Source organism: Ambystoma mexicanum, chromosome 7q (assembly GCF_040938575.1).
Source record: "Ambystoma mexicanum isolate Mex_15411 chromosome 7q, UKY_AmexF1_1, whole genome shotgun sequence".
NCBI lineage: Eukaryota > Metazoa > Chordata > Amphibia > Caudata > Ambystomatidae > Ambystoma > Ambystoma mexicanum.
In genome coordinates this window covers 56069853-56086340 of record NC_090941.1, presented here as the reverse complement: position 1 = coordinate 56086340, position 16488 = coordinate 56069853, and the positions used below count along the sequence as shown (strand labels likewise).

Genomic DNA, 16488 nt, shown 5'->3' with positions numbered 1-16488 from the left:
AATCTCTTTACGGTAGTGTTGGTCATCTGCAGGAGCTCCCAGCAAGAGATTTGCAACCACTTCACTTTGCCATCATCTGGATCCCTGGCACGAAGATAGTTGTGAATACTGCAGCAGTCTGACTGAACAGCCTGTGTTCATATGGAATAGAATCAAAGGGTTCTATGGACTTCGCTGAAAAATAATTCTCCCTTTTTGTTCGATTGAGAAATCCAACTGATCTCCTCTTCCTCATGTGAGCATCTGCTTTGGGAAACTCCCTAATTTTCAGGTCACTCTTTGGAATCACCAATGCTGGAACATGAACAAGTACTATGGAGCATGTTCCTCCCCAATCCTCAGGTAATTTCATATAGGCTCTGGATCCACAGGTCCAATATCGATCCATTAGGACGGCTGTCCCTGCTCCCATTTTTGAGACATTAACTGTAGTCTTGCAGCCTACATTAGCTCCCATGTACCCTTTTCCTTTTCTCTGGAAGCACAATGTTGCATTTATCAATGGGATCACTGTCATTGTACCTGTTTCATCTTCTACCCATGTCAGCAATTTAGTCTGTTTTGCCCATGACTTTAAATACTCATCATTTATCTTTTGTACTTCTCAAATGTATTCTGACTTCAATAGATGAGATGGAAGGGACATCAGTCCCTCTTCCCATCCTTTCTTTGTTCTCACTCATCCATAGACTAACGTCTGAGGTTGTTCCCAGCATCCAGGTGCCCAAGGACTTTCTTCTTTGTCAGGACAGTCCATTCTCTTCAATCCCTCTACGGCCACTTCATCCTGTCCTGACCCTGAACAGGTAAGCATCTTGTTTTTCCTTGCAGGCTCTTTTTCCATTTGCATAGTCTTAATATAATCATACTGGAATGGGAATGACCACCTCGATCTCCATCACAAAGTGGCCCAATTCCCTTGAAACTGGCCTCTTGTCTCGCATGCTGTAAGGTAAACAAGACATCTAGTATCGTACTCCGGGATTTCTCTAACAATGAAATTCGGGCTGCAGTCATGGCATAAGGTATGAGAGCACAAACGTAGCAACTCTTTTAGATATTCTCTCTCCCGCTTTTTTCATGTGCTGATACAACATGGTGTTACCCAGGTGTGCTGTACTCTCTCAGTATGTGTTTATCCCATTATCATCATCCTCTGTGCTTCTCCTGTGTCTCCTTCTTGCTAAATAATATTCCAGAAGCATATCAGTAATGGTCATCCCTACATGGGAGATCATTGGTACATTCGCTTTAGCAATAGGCAACCTTGCATGAGCTACTGGCTTGGGGAAAATCACAAATGGTCTTGGTCTTTCAGTAATGGACACTTCTGTGAGAGTCACTGGAGTGGGAAGAATCAAGGGGATTTCTAGAATGGAAACAAAAACAGCCAGAAGTAGCCTATGGGTATCAATATCTGTCAGGACCATTGAATTAACCAAACAGAAACTCAGTGAGGAGCGAGCCTGGAAACTGCTCACGTTTCCAGTCACCAAATTCGAACTCTAGGTTTGGCATATTTATCGTACGTCGTCTAAAGTCGACATCTAAAGTCCAATTTAAAATATTTCTGTGACTCAGGAACTGAGTTTGCATTCCTGCTAAAATATCTATAAAGAGTGTCCGGGGTGAGCCACAGTCCAAATGCACAATTGCATTTATTTAATCAGCAACCTTAGCATCCTTCTTCCTCGTCATTGATCGAGTCTGCACACGCTGAACTGCTTCTTCTTATCTTGCTTCTGAATCGATAGTCGGGGGTACATCGGTCTCACCAATGTATGGCTTCACTGTCAGGATTAATCAGGTGAGTACAAAGGCAGCGAATATGGCAAGGGAAATGTGCACAAAATCGCACAGTGAATAACCTTGAATCAAACAACGTGCACACAAGAACCACAACTCATATATGCTAAAACCCAGGAGTGCAGATAGAGTGAAACAAAAATACCTAATATATGAAAAGGGATGTGGGGTAAGCACTTAGAACCTCCTTATGACTGAAAGGAAAGTCGGCAAACTCCTTACCCACTATGCTATTACAGATACTGACAGCGCTAAGCCCACGTAGAGGGCAAGCAAGGACAGGATCTGTGTGCTGACACTCTGGATGGTACTGAATAAGGAATTTAGAAACAGTACTCACGAGAACCGGAAAGACCACTAGAATGTCAGTAAACCCACGAACCCAGTTGATCAAACAGGGACCCAGAAGTCTATAACAGCAATGGGTGGAGGATAACTAAATACCTAAGACCTAAGGCAAGGAGCACGTAGGAATTGTGATTAAAGAAATAGTGAGGAAAACAAAAGGCATTCACACAGGGACTAGTTACAACAGCACCCCACACCTAAATAATCAAATGTGAAATAAATGCAGAGGTGAAATGGAAAACATGGCATGGATCCCAATAGGAAGTAAGGATCAGGAGCAGGGAAAATGATATCACAAAAGGAAACCTTACCCACCCAAGGAGAAAAGGCAGGAAACTAAATCTAAAAAAGGAAAGACTAATGCATCAAGTTTTTCAGTAGCAAAGGACAGCATCAAAGAAACAGAAAACACAGGCAAATTGGGCTGCATCAAAGGGTAAAGCACAGAGAAAGGCTGCCTGCAGACAGAGGAAGACAGGAAAGGAAATCCAGAAAGCAGAAATCAATTAAGCACATGAATCTGAAATCCAGGGCGGAGGAACAAGAAACAGGAACTAGGAACTAGGCACAAAAGCTAGGAACAAGGAACAAGGGACTAGTCACAACAGGAACACTTCAACGATGACCAGCGCTGGACTGAAGCAAACTGAGGTTTTTAAAGCTGCTTAACGAGCACACCCATCAGGTGTGCCGCCTGCTGCACCTGCAGCCACAGGTGTTGCCTATCCTCCACCCAACCTTGTCCTGCAAGGGAGGAGGTGAAGCAGTGAGCCAGGCATTCTGGGAAGCATAGTCATTTGATTAAAGTAGCATGCTGGCTGCAAAAACCTGGAATGGATCCGGAAGGGAAGTAACTTGGAAAATAAGGTTTTAGCGCTCCCAATTCATCACAGCACTGTAGCATTAGGTTCAGAGGAAATGTCCAGTAGGGAATAAACCCCAAAACATGCCCCCAAGTGGCGGGAACGGGAGCGAAGGGAGCGAGTCGTGACAGTATACCCCCTTCCACGGCCGTCTCCAGGCGACCATCACCCGCACAAAACATCTTCCTTCTATGATAGGAGCGCTTTGTCTTTGGAGGTGGCACTGATGGAAACGGTGGCCTGTGAGCAAAAGCAGATGGACTGGAATGAATAGAATTAAGCTGCAGTCTAGAGGCAGGCTTCTGGTGAGGAAGAGACTCATGGTTCGAAGAAAGGCATGAAAGACTTGCAGGACCTTGAAGGTCCAGGAAGCTCAGTCACTGGGAGTGGACACTTATAAGTCTTTGAGGAGGGAGGCAGGCTGGTGCAACATGCCTTAGACAATGGTAGAAGCCCTGTTAGCCTTTCTGCCGAGAGTGGACACGCAGGAGATGAGGAAACTGCAGGTTTCAGGAAATGTTTATGTTCAGAAAAAGAATGTGGCGGCCGAGGTAGAGGTTTGGATCCTTTTCTGTCATCCATCTGGGAAAAGGCTTGTGGTTGAAAGTGACTAAGGTTTGACTGCATATGTTCCATGCCTTGGAGGCCTGGAAGTCCTATGGGTTGTTCGAGGCTGGCACTCCCGGTGACAGTCGTGTAGCCAGCCTTGTTGCACGTGGGATACAACCGCAGGGACATTTGGCATACTGATAGGAGTGATAGATGCAGTACTTAGTACATCAGGCACACTCGCAGCAGGAGCAATAACAGGCACATCTTGAACTGCAGCAGTCATTCCCTTCCTTTGGCTACTAGCACCCAACTGGTGCTGCTGCTGGGGGGCCGTGCCCGTCCCTTCCTTCGGGCTCATGCGTGATCCGGCAACAAAAAAGCTGTCAAGCGGCTGATCCGAACCGGACCCCAGATGCGAACCACCCAGCCAGCTATCCTGGTCGGCTACTTGTTCGGTGACTGGGCCGTGGCGGATGGTATCCGTCTCCCTCTCGTAGTACTCCAGGCAAGTCCAATGGCCTCGCATGTAAGGCTCTCCCGAGTCATGATCCAGCTTGATGTTTCTGAAGTGAGAGCTGGCAGAAGTTTCAGACTCGGATGTTGCATCTTCGGGAGGCTCTGATGCTACAGTTAAGCAGTTGAGAGAATTGTCTTGTGAAAAAGGCAGGCAATCTGGTGATCCCCCTGAAGCATACAAAGGGCTGGCTGGACCTTCATCGGTAATAAAATGGTTGGGATTCAGGAGGAATCTCTGGAGCAGAAGAATATGCAGCATGATCTGACAGTGTAGACAGGTACACCTCCGATATTGGCAGCGAGGCTGAGAAGGATACAGGTCTCTCATGAACTGAAGCCAAACTAGCAGTAGGCTCTGGGACCGAAGACATGCACTTAGAATGTACTACCGCAGGCTGCATGGCTGAAGGATAATCTGCTGGATGAGTCACTGTAGCCGAAGACAGGCATGCCAGAGGAAATTCTGAGGCTGAAGGCATGCAAGCTGGAGCCATATCGTTAGCTGAAGACAAACTTGTCAAGGTCTTTGGCACTGACCACGTACATGGTGAAGGCTCTTGAGTGAACGGCAGACATGGCAGTTGTTCATTGATTGAAGACACGTGTGTCAAAGATGACTGCAGAGCTGTGGACTGGATAATAGAAGAGTCAATTGTTGTAGGAGGACAGACTGAAGTCCCAGAAGTAGACAGACACATTTGTGGCTCAGGAATGGAAAACACCTTTAGGGCAGTTGACTCCTTGGCACCAGTAACCAAAGACTGAGCTGTACCCCTGCAGTCCCTCTCCTTAGTGGATGGCACAGAGTCTCTTCCTTTGTAGAAGTCAATATCAACCAGAGGAATCATCATAGTAAAGTCTCTGTTAATCAGGATTTCGTCAATTGTCCATTCCTCTGTCTTAGCTTCTGAAAGTGGCAGATTAACAATCAACAGTTCAGGAATCGTCTGCCAGGTTTTTGGTTCAGTATACTGTGGAATGGGTCCATCAAAATCTGAAATCTGTACTGTCTCTGGCTGTTCGTTGTGACCAAAATTGGCAGAAGGAAGAGCGAACACAGAGGTAGCATCGTTTTCCACATCAACTTGAACGTCTACTTCAGTCTCAGCAGCAAGATCAAGGGCAGAACGTAAGCCTACAGTAGTGACTGATTCTGTGTATGTCACCATTGTGGATTGTGTTTGGAAATCAGAAGCATGTATGTGTTCAAGCTCAGAATTATGACAAACTGCTACACAGGAAATGTTAGGTAAAGGAGTGGCTTGTAAATCTTCAGCTAACTGCAATCCCTGACAAACAGCAGAACAATTGTCAGAAACTGTGCCCAGATTAAGCACTGTGCTAGAAGAAAGACTTTCACTCCCAATAGATCTAACATATTGACAAATATCATGGTTTACCAAAGTCTCTGCACTCAGGGGCTGAACAGTGTTCACTTCATCAACATCAACGGATAAAGTCTGAGGTGTATTCAGTAAAGAGTGCAAGGTCTTATTCTCTTCTTGTAAAGAAATGAATTCTTGTCTTAACTCCTCAAGCTTAGCTCTTAGCATGCCCTGCATTAACTGTACATCACTATCAGTAGTCACAGGGGGAGGCATAGTGGCATCAGGGCTGGATCCTGCACTAGCAATCTGGATGTGCACTGATTGTACATTGTCATCTACTGCTTGCAGGTTCTGAGATTTATACTTTCTCTTAGCAACTTGGTCCGTGTTTCCCTTAAGCAAACTATTGACATTAGACCTCTTGGCATTAGGGACTACAGTATGTACTTGTGCAAAGGAGTATGCTTTAGACTGAGGATAGAAAACAGAAGTTATGCAAGGAACCCCTCCATTCTTTATGTTTGTACCATGAAACTGTTCAATATGAGGTGAAGCACAACTGGAATCATGGGGTTCAACAACAGAGGTACTCTTGTATAATAAGTCTAACATTGTGTTGTTTTCTGCTGCTAAGGCTTGTGCTGACATAGAATCTGGATCAGAATAAAAGACAGAACTAGGATGAGGCAATGTAAGATGTGCCATCCTGTGTGAAAAATACTCTGCACGTAAATGCCCATTCGTGACAAGGAGTTCATTTAAGTCAGGAGTAGTGATTTGATTGTCACAGGTAAATGTAGGGGAAGCTTTCTGTACAAATTTGTTAGAGGCCTTGCTGCCTTTCTTTCTTAAACTTGCCATATTCAATGGGAATTTAGGGTTGGTCATTCTGTCAGGATTAATCAGGTGAGTACAAAGGCAGCGAATATGGCAAGGGAAATGTGCACAAAATCGCACAGTGAATAACCTTGAATCAAACAACGTGCACACAAGAACCACGACTCATATATGCTAAAACCCAGGAGTGCAGATAGAGTGAAACAAAAATACCTATATATGAAAAGGGATGTGGGGTAAGCACTTAGAACCTCCTTATGACTGAAAGGAAAGTCGGCAAACTCCTTAACCACTATGCTATTACAGATACTGACAGCGCTAAGCCCACGTAGAGGGCAAGCAAGGACAGGATCTGTGTGCTGACACTCTGGATGGTACTGAATAAGGAATTTAGAAACAGTACTCACGAGAACCAGAAAGACCACTACAATGTCAGTAAACCCACGAACCCAGTTGATCAAACAGGGACCCAGAAGGCTATAACAGCAATGGGTGGAGGATAACTAAATACCTAAGACCTAAGGCAAGGAGCACGTAGGAATTGTGATTAAAGAAATAGTGAGGAAAACAGAAGGCATTCACACAGGGACTAGTTACAACAGCACCCCACACCTAAATAATCAAATGTGAAATAAATGCAGAAGTGAAATGGAAAACATGGCATGGATCCCAATAGGAAGTAAGGATCAGGAGCAGGGAAAATGATATCACAAAAGGAAACCTTACCCACCCATCCAAGGAGAAAAGGCAGGAAACTAAATCTAAAAAAGGAAAGACTAATGCATCAAGTTTTTCAGTAGCAAAGGACAGCATCAAAGAAACAGAAAACACAGGCAAATTGGGCTGCATCAAAGGGTAAAGCACAGAGAAAGGCTGCCTGCAGACAGAGGAAGACAGGAAAGGAAATCCAGAAAGCAGAAATCAATTAAGCACATGAATCTGAAATCCAGGGCGGAGGAACAAGAAACAGGAACTAGGAACTAGGCACAAAAGCTAGGAACAAGGAACAAGGGACTAGTCACAACAGGAACACTGCAACGATGACCAGCGCTGGACTGAAGCAAACTGAGGTTTTTAAAGCTGCTTAACGAGCACACCCATCAGGTGTGCCGCCTGCTGCACCTGCAGCCACAGGTGTTGCCTATCCTCCACCCAACCTTGTCCTGCAAGGGAGGAGGTGAAGCAGTGATCCAGGCATTCTGGGAAGCATAGTCATTTGATTAAAGTAGCATGCTGGCTGCAAAAACCTGGAATGGATTCGGAAGGGAAGTCACTTGGAAAATAAGGTTTTTGCGCTCCCAATTCATCACAGCACTGTAGCATTAGGTTCGGAGGAAATGTCCAGTTAGGAATAAACCCCAAAGCATGCCCCTAAGTGGCAGGAACGGGGCGAAGGGGGCGAGTCGTGACATTCACATCACTTAAATGGATCCAAGCGCGTCTCTCTTGGACTTTTACTGCTGAAGGAGTAATATTTTCCACGATATAGAACCACAAAAGCATGGCTTGTGGCACTTCCTTCTGAAATTCCTTATTAAGACTGACTCTCCAATAAAAAGTCTAGGTACAGGTAGTAATTCCGCAGCTCTGGAGCTGAATGGTCTTCACCTATGTCCTGAGATCGACCCTCCTGGCATTTCAGTTGATCTGAAATGACAGAGGTACTAGCAGTCATACATGTCAAATAAGCACATAACTCCTTGCCTAACATTTCTGCAGTCTTCTGGGCATCACTTCTGCTCCTCGATGGAGGAGACAAATGCATTCTCATTCACCTTCCTATATCTATCTTGTGGGGTGTGAGGTGGTGGTCCGACCCAGGCTGATTCCTTAATGCATATAATGCAAGGGGCAGGCAATACAGCCATCTCTTCTTCAGTGTTAATTTGAGTTTCCCTATTCTGTCTTTAAGGAGGCCATTGAGTCTCTTACAAATTCAGTTTGCTTGTGGGTGATAAGCAGAAGAAAACTTTTGTTTTATACTTAACAATAGGCTAATCTGTTCAAATACTTCATTAACAAAATGGGGCCCATTGTCGGATCTCAGCACCTCACATACTCCACATCTGGAAAAGACTTCCCGGACTAAAAACTTGGCTGCACAAGGGGCATCAGGGTGCGAACAAGGACCTGCTTCGATCCACCTAGAAAAGGGACACACCACCACTATCATATATACCCTTATCCACTACATACTTGCAGCACGTCAACATAATCAATATGTAAATGGTGAAAATGACTGTTTGGTCAAGCAATCACTCCTAATCGTTCACAGTGTATGCCCAGCGGTATACATTTGACATACGATGCAATTTACTACATAAAACAAGGCTTTCCCTAGTTACATGCACAGGGTAGTGCAGCTGTTCAAGCTCTACCCTTAACAATGCTACTGGCATCACCGGATTTCCAGTGCTGTTTTGCCACCATAATGCTTAAGAGGGAGGAAAATAACACCCCCTTTGTTTCCATAGCACTTGCTCTTCCTGCGGTTCACTGCCCTGAACTTCCATCAACTGTTTACTCGATAAATGATTAAACCCTTCATCTACTATCATAACTGTGACAATCTTCTCCTTTACATATGAAGTATCAAAACTTGAAATATCTGGCGATTATGCAACCCTTTTGGCCTCTACATCTGCAGATTTGTTCCCGCGAGAGAGGAAGTCAGTTTGCTAGTATGTTTTGCGCATTTAACTATCGCAATGGCTACTGGGAGTTGTAGTGCCTTATTAAGCCTATCCAATAATGCTGCGTGTTGAACTGGAGTGCCATCCACTCAGAGGTAGCCCCTCCTTTTCCAATGTGCTAGCCCTGCATGCACAGTTGACGTCACATAGGCAGAGTCACTGTATACCATCACTTCCTGCCTGCATGATTTTCCAGCGTGACAATAAGCGCCACCAATTCTGCCGCTTGCACTGAAAAGTAAGACGGTAGTCTTGCACTTGCTACAACCTCAAATTCACCATTTGCTCTGTGTCTCACCACAGCTGAGCCAGAATGCCTTTCCCCGTTAGTTTGATCGATTTTCAAAGAACCATCAATAAAGAGAGTCTCCCCCCTGCTAATAGATTTTCCTTTATGCGCCGTAGTTCATCATAGAATTCTTCGTAGTTTGCGCAATCATGCACATGCTCACCCTCTGCCACAGGAATCAGCTACAAACGTGGCAGGGTTCACTATTTTAGACCTGACTATTTTGAATGCTGAATTTGATATAACTACCTCATACGCAGAAGCTCTCTGAGATGTCAATGTACCCTTAGGTTTTTCCAAAATGGCAAAGAAAGCTTGTGCCACAAAGAGTGTCATAGAATACCCCGTCACAATACTGGTAGACTTCTTAACTGCAAACATGGTTGCTGCCAGTGACTGTTCGCAAGGAAAGTGCCCTTTCATAACTGGATCCAGAATCACACTATGATATGCCTGAGGTTTGTACCCCAGTGTAGTTCTCTGTATAAGTACTGTTGTCATGACTGTCCAATTTGTGTGCAAAAATAAAAAGCGCTCCTAGTCATAATTGGGAATTCCTAAAACTGGAGCTATACAAATTGCTTTCTTCAACTCTTCAAACCCTTCCTCCATTTCCTCAGTCCATTATATGTTTTCCTTATTCACTTGTGCTTTCTTTGAAGCCTGCAAAAGGTTTCTTGTGTATGAGCTATAATCAAACACCCAGGCTCCAACATAGTTGCATAATCCCAAAAACTGTTGCATGTGTTTTACCATGGGCGGTTTTGCTATTTTCATGATCACCTCACCTTTCTCAGGTGTGACCCTCTTTCCCTCATGTAAGATCAACTGCCCTGTATACACTTCTTCTTTACAATATTACAGCTTCTCTTTTTTCTACCTTATATCCCTAGTCTGCCAGGATAGTCATTAACTGAACCGAGTCTTGTCTACACTCATCTTCTCTCCTGCTACAAACCAAAATATTATCTAGGTACTGTATCACAGCGCTTTTCAAATCAGTATTACTTAGGGCCATCTGGAAGACCCATATTAAAGATCGATGGAAACTTGCCATACCTTTGGGGCAAACAAGTGCTTTTCAGTCTAGTTTGGTAAAATCGTAAATGACGTAAGGTTTTGGGAGTCCTTATGCAGCAGGATTGAGAAAAACCTTTTTGTCAAGTCAATCACCATAAAATATTGTGCTTCTGATGGGATACTACATAATATTGTCGCCGGATTGGGAACTAAAGGAAACTCTGCCTCTACAATCTGGTTAATTGGTCTCATATCTTGAATGAATCTCCACAACCCTCCCTTCGATTTTTTATCAGATACACTGTGGTATAACACAATAACTCTGATGTCACTAAAATACCTTGTTCCATCAGGGCTGGAAGAGTGTTAAAAATACCCTCATCTGCCACTCGAGACATTGGGCACTGGCTTGCTCCAGGTAAAATTGCTCCTGGCTTCAGCTTTATCTTGACCTCCCCTACCTCCTTCAATAGGCCTATGTCTTAGGGGCCTATAGTCCACAAAGAGTTTGGTACTTTTTCCAAATCTTCATCAAAAAATGCTGGACGCTGCCACACGATTGCCATTCGTAGTGGGATCTCTCTTTTCTCTAATCTGGTATGTAATACTTATCTCGAATATTACTTATCGACTGATGGATCATCTCTAAACATATCTTCATCAGTGACGTCAGTCTGTCTATACCCTTCCCCAATGGCAATCACTGTCCTCCATGGCCTACACTCGTTATCTGTTCCCCTCGCACTGTAGCTGCTTTTAACTCTAGGGGAATAGTCTGTTCCCCCTCTTCGTCCAAAGGTATCTGTGGCCTGAACAAAAATTCATGAGGTATTCTCATAATTTTTCCCACTAAGCCAGGTAGCCATGTCAACAAAATGTGTACCCCATAAAGAAAGACTTCTGGTTCCAGTGGCATTCCTCGCACAGCCATTTGCCCTGTAATCGTCAATATAAATTCACCCAGATTCATATAATGTATCCCTGGAGCAGAATACACTATGCCTTCTTCAGTGAAAGAAATTGTCATGTTAAGCTTCGTCATTATGTCTCGTCCTAGAATGTTAACTTGTGTCTGCCTTGAATACAATAAGGCAATAGACGTGTCACTCTCTCTTATCGAGACTGGTAATTCGTCAGTGAAAGTAACTCGACTCGTAGCTCCAAAGAATCCTTGAGCATTCATGGCATTTCCTGACATTGGGTATTTTCCCTCTCGTATACATGATCTAGCAGCCCCAGTGTCTACTAAAAAAGAAAAAGATTTCCCTCCTAATGTAGCATCAACCCTTGGTTCCTCTTGGGGGTCTGGTGTCACAGGTAGTACTGAACACATCAAGTTACAGTGTGAGCTGTCCTATTGTAGATACATGCATATCCCGTACATGTGAAAGGACTTCCTCCCACCACAGTAACACCCCTACTCTAGGTGTCAATAACGGTCCTGTGTTTGCATTCTGCTGTATCTGCATGGGTGCATGCTGTGACTGCCCTTTTGGGGGATTCAATGGTGCTTGCTGTGGTTGCAATGCCTGTTGCATCTGCGGCGCTTGTGCTTAATACACTGTCTGATCTTGGGCGAACCCATCCCTAGCTTGTGAGCTATATGCTGGAGGATACACTGCCCCCCGTCTTGAGTATTACCCATTCTGTACATAGCCTAGGCTTCCACACATGCACGCAATGTGCCCTGTCATTCCACATGTCCGACATAAAGGAGGCTCTCTTCTGATTAGTCCCCCTTGGTTAAATCCTCCTTGAGCATTCTGATTATCATTCTGCATATTTTGGAAACCGCCCTGATTGTTCTGAAAACCACCCCTTCCTCTGTAGCCCATTTCTCTGCCCCGTGGCAAAAACCGATTCCGTCCTTGATCCATTCAGCATTGATTATTAGCCTGTGATGTACCCAATGCTTGCTGTATTCCCAATCCTTCTCTGCTTGTCAATACTGCCCCTCCTATGGCATACTTTGACAAGAGTCGATAGTGATGCACTAGAGTCAACTGTATTTCTGCCCATGGCTTTGTTTCCATTCCCACTAGTTTCTTGAGCTGTCTCTGTACTTGTTCTGGCAAAAATGGAGAATAGAGTCAAAAGCTACCCTTGTCATTGATGCATGTGAGGTCACCCTATGTTGGCAGTTAAGCTAGATTAATATATAATAGCTTGTAAAGACCACCTGGAGTAGAAATGTCTAAAAACAAAGGGTAATTTCTTACATAGACATACATTTAAGAATACATATGTGCCTTAAGTGGCATGTGGAGTATGCGTAATACAAAAAAATATGCATATCCGTGGGTTAGACGGCAAGTAAAAAGTGACTGTCATTTCATGTACTGCTGCATCAACTAGCAATACGCGTTCCTTGACATAGAATGTTGGGCTGGGATACCGCCAACTTTATTTGCGTTAGCGCCAACCTGTCCGGCGGTATTACCGGCAGATCACAGGTTGGGCACTAACTGTTAGTCCTCATTCCCCATTCCACTTTCCTCATTCGGTCCATTGGACCCAATGTGGAATTGTCAGCGCAATTACCTTGTGGTAATACCGCTGGCGGTAATTGTGCTGAAAATGGGAATTTTCCAGGGGTGTTTTCCTCTAGCTCTGAGCTGGGGGTAAAACACGCCAGACTTGAGATTGGGCGGGCCCTTAAATGCAGTGGTAACCCCATTACCACCGCATTTAAGGACTACCACCCAACTCGTGATGAGGCCCTATGTGTTTAAGCCATGCTATGCTATGCTTAGCAATATGCATGAAGCATATGACTCTCACTGCAGGGAAGCAGAGCTATATCCTATTTACTCCCATACTCTTCCCTATTGCACATGTCCAACCAGCCACTTATCAATTACGCATGATGCTTAGAGCATTTGGACAGGATGTTCCGTAATGAGCAACTATTTAATCAATAATCCCTGAGACGGGAGGGGCATTAACGAGTCAGGTAATGCCCGTGGGCCCATAGTTACAGGGCAGAGGATAGTGAAGGCCTTAACGAAGGCCCGGGGACATAACCCGACTCAGTAATGCCCCCCAGCGATGGGATTATTGCTATTAGACCGGGGTACTAAAAGCTTATTTCTTACTTGTGCGAAATGCTCTGGCTTTTCTGAAAGGAAGGGAACAAAATGGCTGCTGTTGAAGGGAAAACGAAGTCTGTTTTCCTTTTCCATGTCGGACATTGAAAATAATAAAAAAGTAAACAAACAACATGGCCACCATGGAAAGGGAGAATGGACTGCATGTAGTCCCTTCTCCCTTTACATTGTGGACATAAAAAAATAGGAAAAAGGTAAACAAAAAAAGGGCCACCATGGAAATGAGAGAAGGGACTATGTATAGACCCTTCTTCCTTCCCATGGCACTATGTCGCATATAGGGAGCGGACGCGCTGGAGACAGAAGTATTTCCAGCACGTCCGCTCCCGAAGAGGAGCAAAAAAGCAGGTAAGTGGAGGGAAGGGGGAGGGAAATCTGTGGAGGGGAGGAGGGAGAGAGGAGGGGGAGAGGAGCGGAGCATTTACCTAATTCGCCGGCAGGGGAAGATGGCAGCCTCCAGCAGTTTGAAGGTTCGGAGCGGGGGGATTACCACGTGGTAATTCCCCCGTTCTGAGCCTCCTCGATGGCTGGGAGGAAATCCTCTCCCCCACCGGGTACTAATTCTGTCATTTTTTGGGGGGAAGATGTTTGGGGGAAGCACTAAACATGTCAAATGCCATCATCTGAGACTTATTTGAACTGTACAGGATTACACCTTAGCATTCTTCTCTGCATAAATATGAGACACGAGAAACAGCTACTTTATTGTCAAATACATTTGCTATCTGAAAATGTTGTCAGGGAAATGCTTAATTATTCTCTCTGTTTTTCTACTACCCCTAGTGTAGCTTTCACAGAGCCTGTGAAGGGAAGACAAGGAGGCATGCCTTCAACTTTTTCCATACTTCCGGAAGCTGACACCATCTCATCATCCAGCATTAGCTCAGAATCAAATGTGCCAATTCGAAATCAATACCCTTACGTCTTTCCTCAAATGAAGCAGACGTGTGCAACCGTGGTGAGTCTACAGCAAGCCACTCCGACTGGGGGCAGTCTCCGGAGGCCAAAGAGCCGCAAAGTGCTGCGACGTAGCAGCAGCACTGTTGCAGCCAGTTCGGCTGGAATCGAAGCTACCGTGGAGAGGAAAAAATTGGATAGAAGTCTGAAATGTTTGGATATTGCTGAGGCAGACACGTCGAAGTGTGAAAAGAGAATTGAACTCCCACTAGGTAAAAAACTGTCCAAAAGTGTCTCTCAGGGTTCTGTTAACTCCAGCTGTGAAAGCAAAGAGAGTACAAGATCTTCTCTCAATAGCCCAATGTCAAAGGAGCCTAAGCAGTTCCGAACATTGCCATTATTAAAATTGGATGCCAGTAATTGGAAATGTCGTGGGCCCTTCAGCTACTGTTTCCTTAATAAAGCAAGTAAATGTGATGAGGAGGAGGATGAGGAAGAACATGAGAGTGAAAGCAAACAACTGTCATGCCTGTATTCACGGGAGATACCACTTGAATTGTCCACCTCTGCCAATCTGTCAATATCCAATGAGAAGGAGAGTATGCCCACTGAGTCACTGGAAGCTGTCCTGCCAATCCCTCGCTGTGAAATTGAAGCAAAGCTCGTGTCTGGTAAAATGGAAGCTGTTGTAAACAACATGGTCTTCGACAGGAAAATTGCAAGGATAAACACACTAAAGGAAAGTGTGTATGCCATGCCCGATGGATTCCTGGCAGCACAAGAAGACGCAAATGAGCTACTCAGTCTAATAAGAGGGAGTGTTGGGGAGCGGGATGATGTTTGCCTAGATACTTATGATTTGAAACTTTCTCAATACAAGCAACTGTTATCCACAGAATCACGACAGTTGGGAAGTGCCTGCAGGAAAATGGCCATGGCTGAAAAAAGTCCAGAGGAAATGCTGTTAGCCATGACTTCCAGCTTTCAGTTGCTCTGTTGCTTAACGGAAGCCTGCATGCGTTTGGTTAAAGCAATGAACTCTGAGAAGCAGCAGCAGGAAATTGTTGCTAAGGTAGATGAAGTTGTCATGAACTACATTTGTTTGTTGAAAGCAGCCGAAACTGCGTCAGGGAAGATCTGGAGTGACCCCAGCGTTAAACTATTGGCCCGCCAGTCAACGACCTTGGCTGCGATTGTAAACACGCTCCCACGGTCACTCAAAACACTCCTAAACAAGTGAACTGGGACACCCATTTTGTTAAGTACCTTTGCAAAGCCATACGTTATTCTTTTGAGGACTCCTGTTTATTACCCCCTTCCATCCTGCTCTTTCCTGCACATCTCTCTATGTGCCTTCCCTCACACGCCTCACTCCCCTCATCGCGTCCTGGTATTCCTCTGCTTCTCGCTGTATATTTTATTGTATATAAGAGAAGTACATTAACAAATGAACAAACAAGAATTTGAATACTGGCAAGAGGCAGTAGCTCTAACCTGAAATATTGCATTCTAAACTGGCATAAGGTACCAAGAGTTGAGAAGCGGTGGTTATTTTCTTATAGGATAGGACAAACAAATGATAACGTTTCAAGACTGCAGAAAGCTACACAGTTCTTCAACATTCTTCCCTCTTTGTTCATGTGTAGAGCTAAGAAATTGACTCGTAGTGTATATAAATACAGTATTTAATATTTTAAATTATAATTTTTAAGCATTGAAAATAGCAAAACACATTTACTGTAAAGTTGGAGAGGCTAATATGACTTATTAGAAATATATCTAATAAATTGACTCTTTTATTAAAACTGTGTCTCCCTTTGTTTATTTCGAGAGATGTGATTATTCAAGTTATATTCTGTTGTTCCACACAAGGGTCATTACAAAACACACAAAAGCGATACAAATGGGAAAAGTCAGATATGGTACATGAACACAAAAAAATATGGAGGATATGCATCAGCCATATAATGAATAAAATTATAAAAAATAACAATCAACATTACATGGAAGCCTACAACATGTCCAGGAGTAAGAAGGCAGCAACATGTTATCAAGCATGCTTAAAGGACAAGAGCGCGGTGGGATGAGAGCACCAACTAGCTGTGCTTGCTGTCCCGCTGCCCTAGGGGGCTGCCCCGCTCTAAAAGCAAATGTTTCTGATGCCATCATGCTTGCCAAATAAAGATTGCATCAGCAAAAGCGATAACTCTGCTTGCAGTGGACAATCTCCAC

At 44.4% G+C, this 16488-nt stretch overlaps 1 protein-coding gene across 5 annotated transcripts in view; it reads left to right on the top strand.

The window, feature by feature from the left end:
• The window catches only part of FRMPD4 (FERM and PDZ domain containing 4), a 1539383-nt gene extending 1523322 nt beyond the window's left edge, over positions 1-16061 (top strand). For 2 of the 5 annotated variants that reach the window (XM_069639729.1, XM_069639730.1), the window contains one exon: positions 14143-16061. In XM_069639729.1, coding sequence (XP_069495830.1) covers positions 14143-15496 — 1354 coding nt within the window. In that variant the 3' untranslated portion in view covers positions 15497-16061. The remainder of the gene's footprint in view (positions 1-14142) is intronic. The other 3 variants (XM_069639731.1, XM_069639732.1, XM_069639733.1) reach the window with 2 other exon arrangements.
• Positions 16062-16488: the final 427 nt, after the last annotated feature.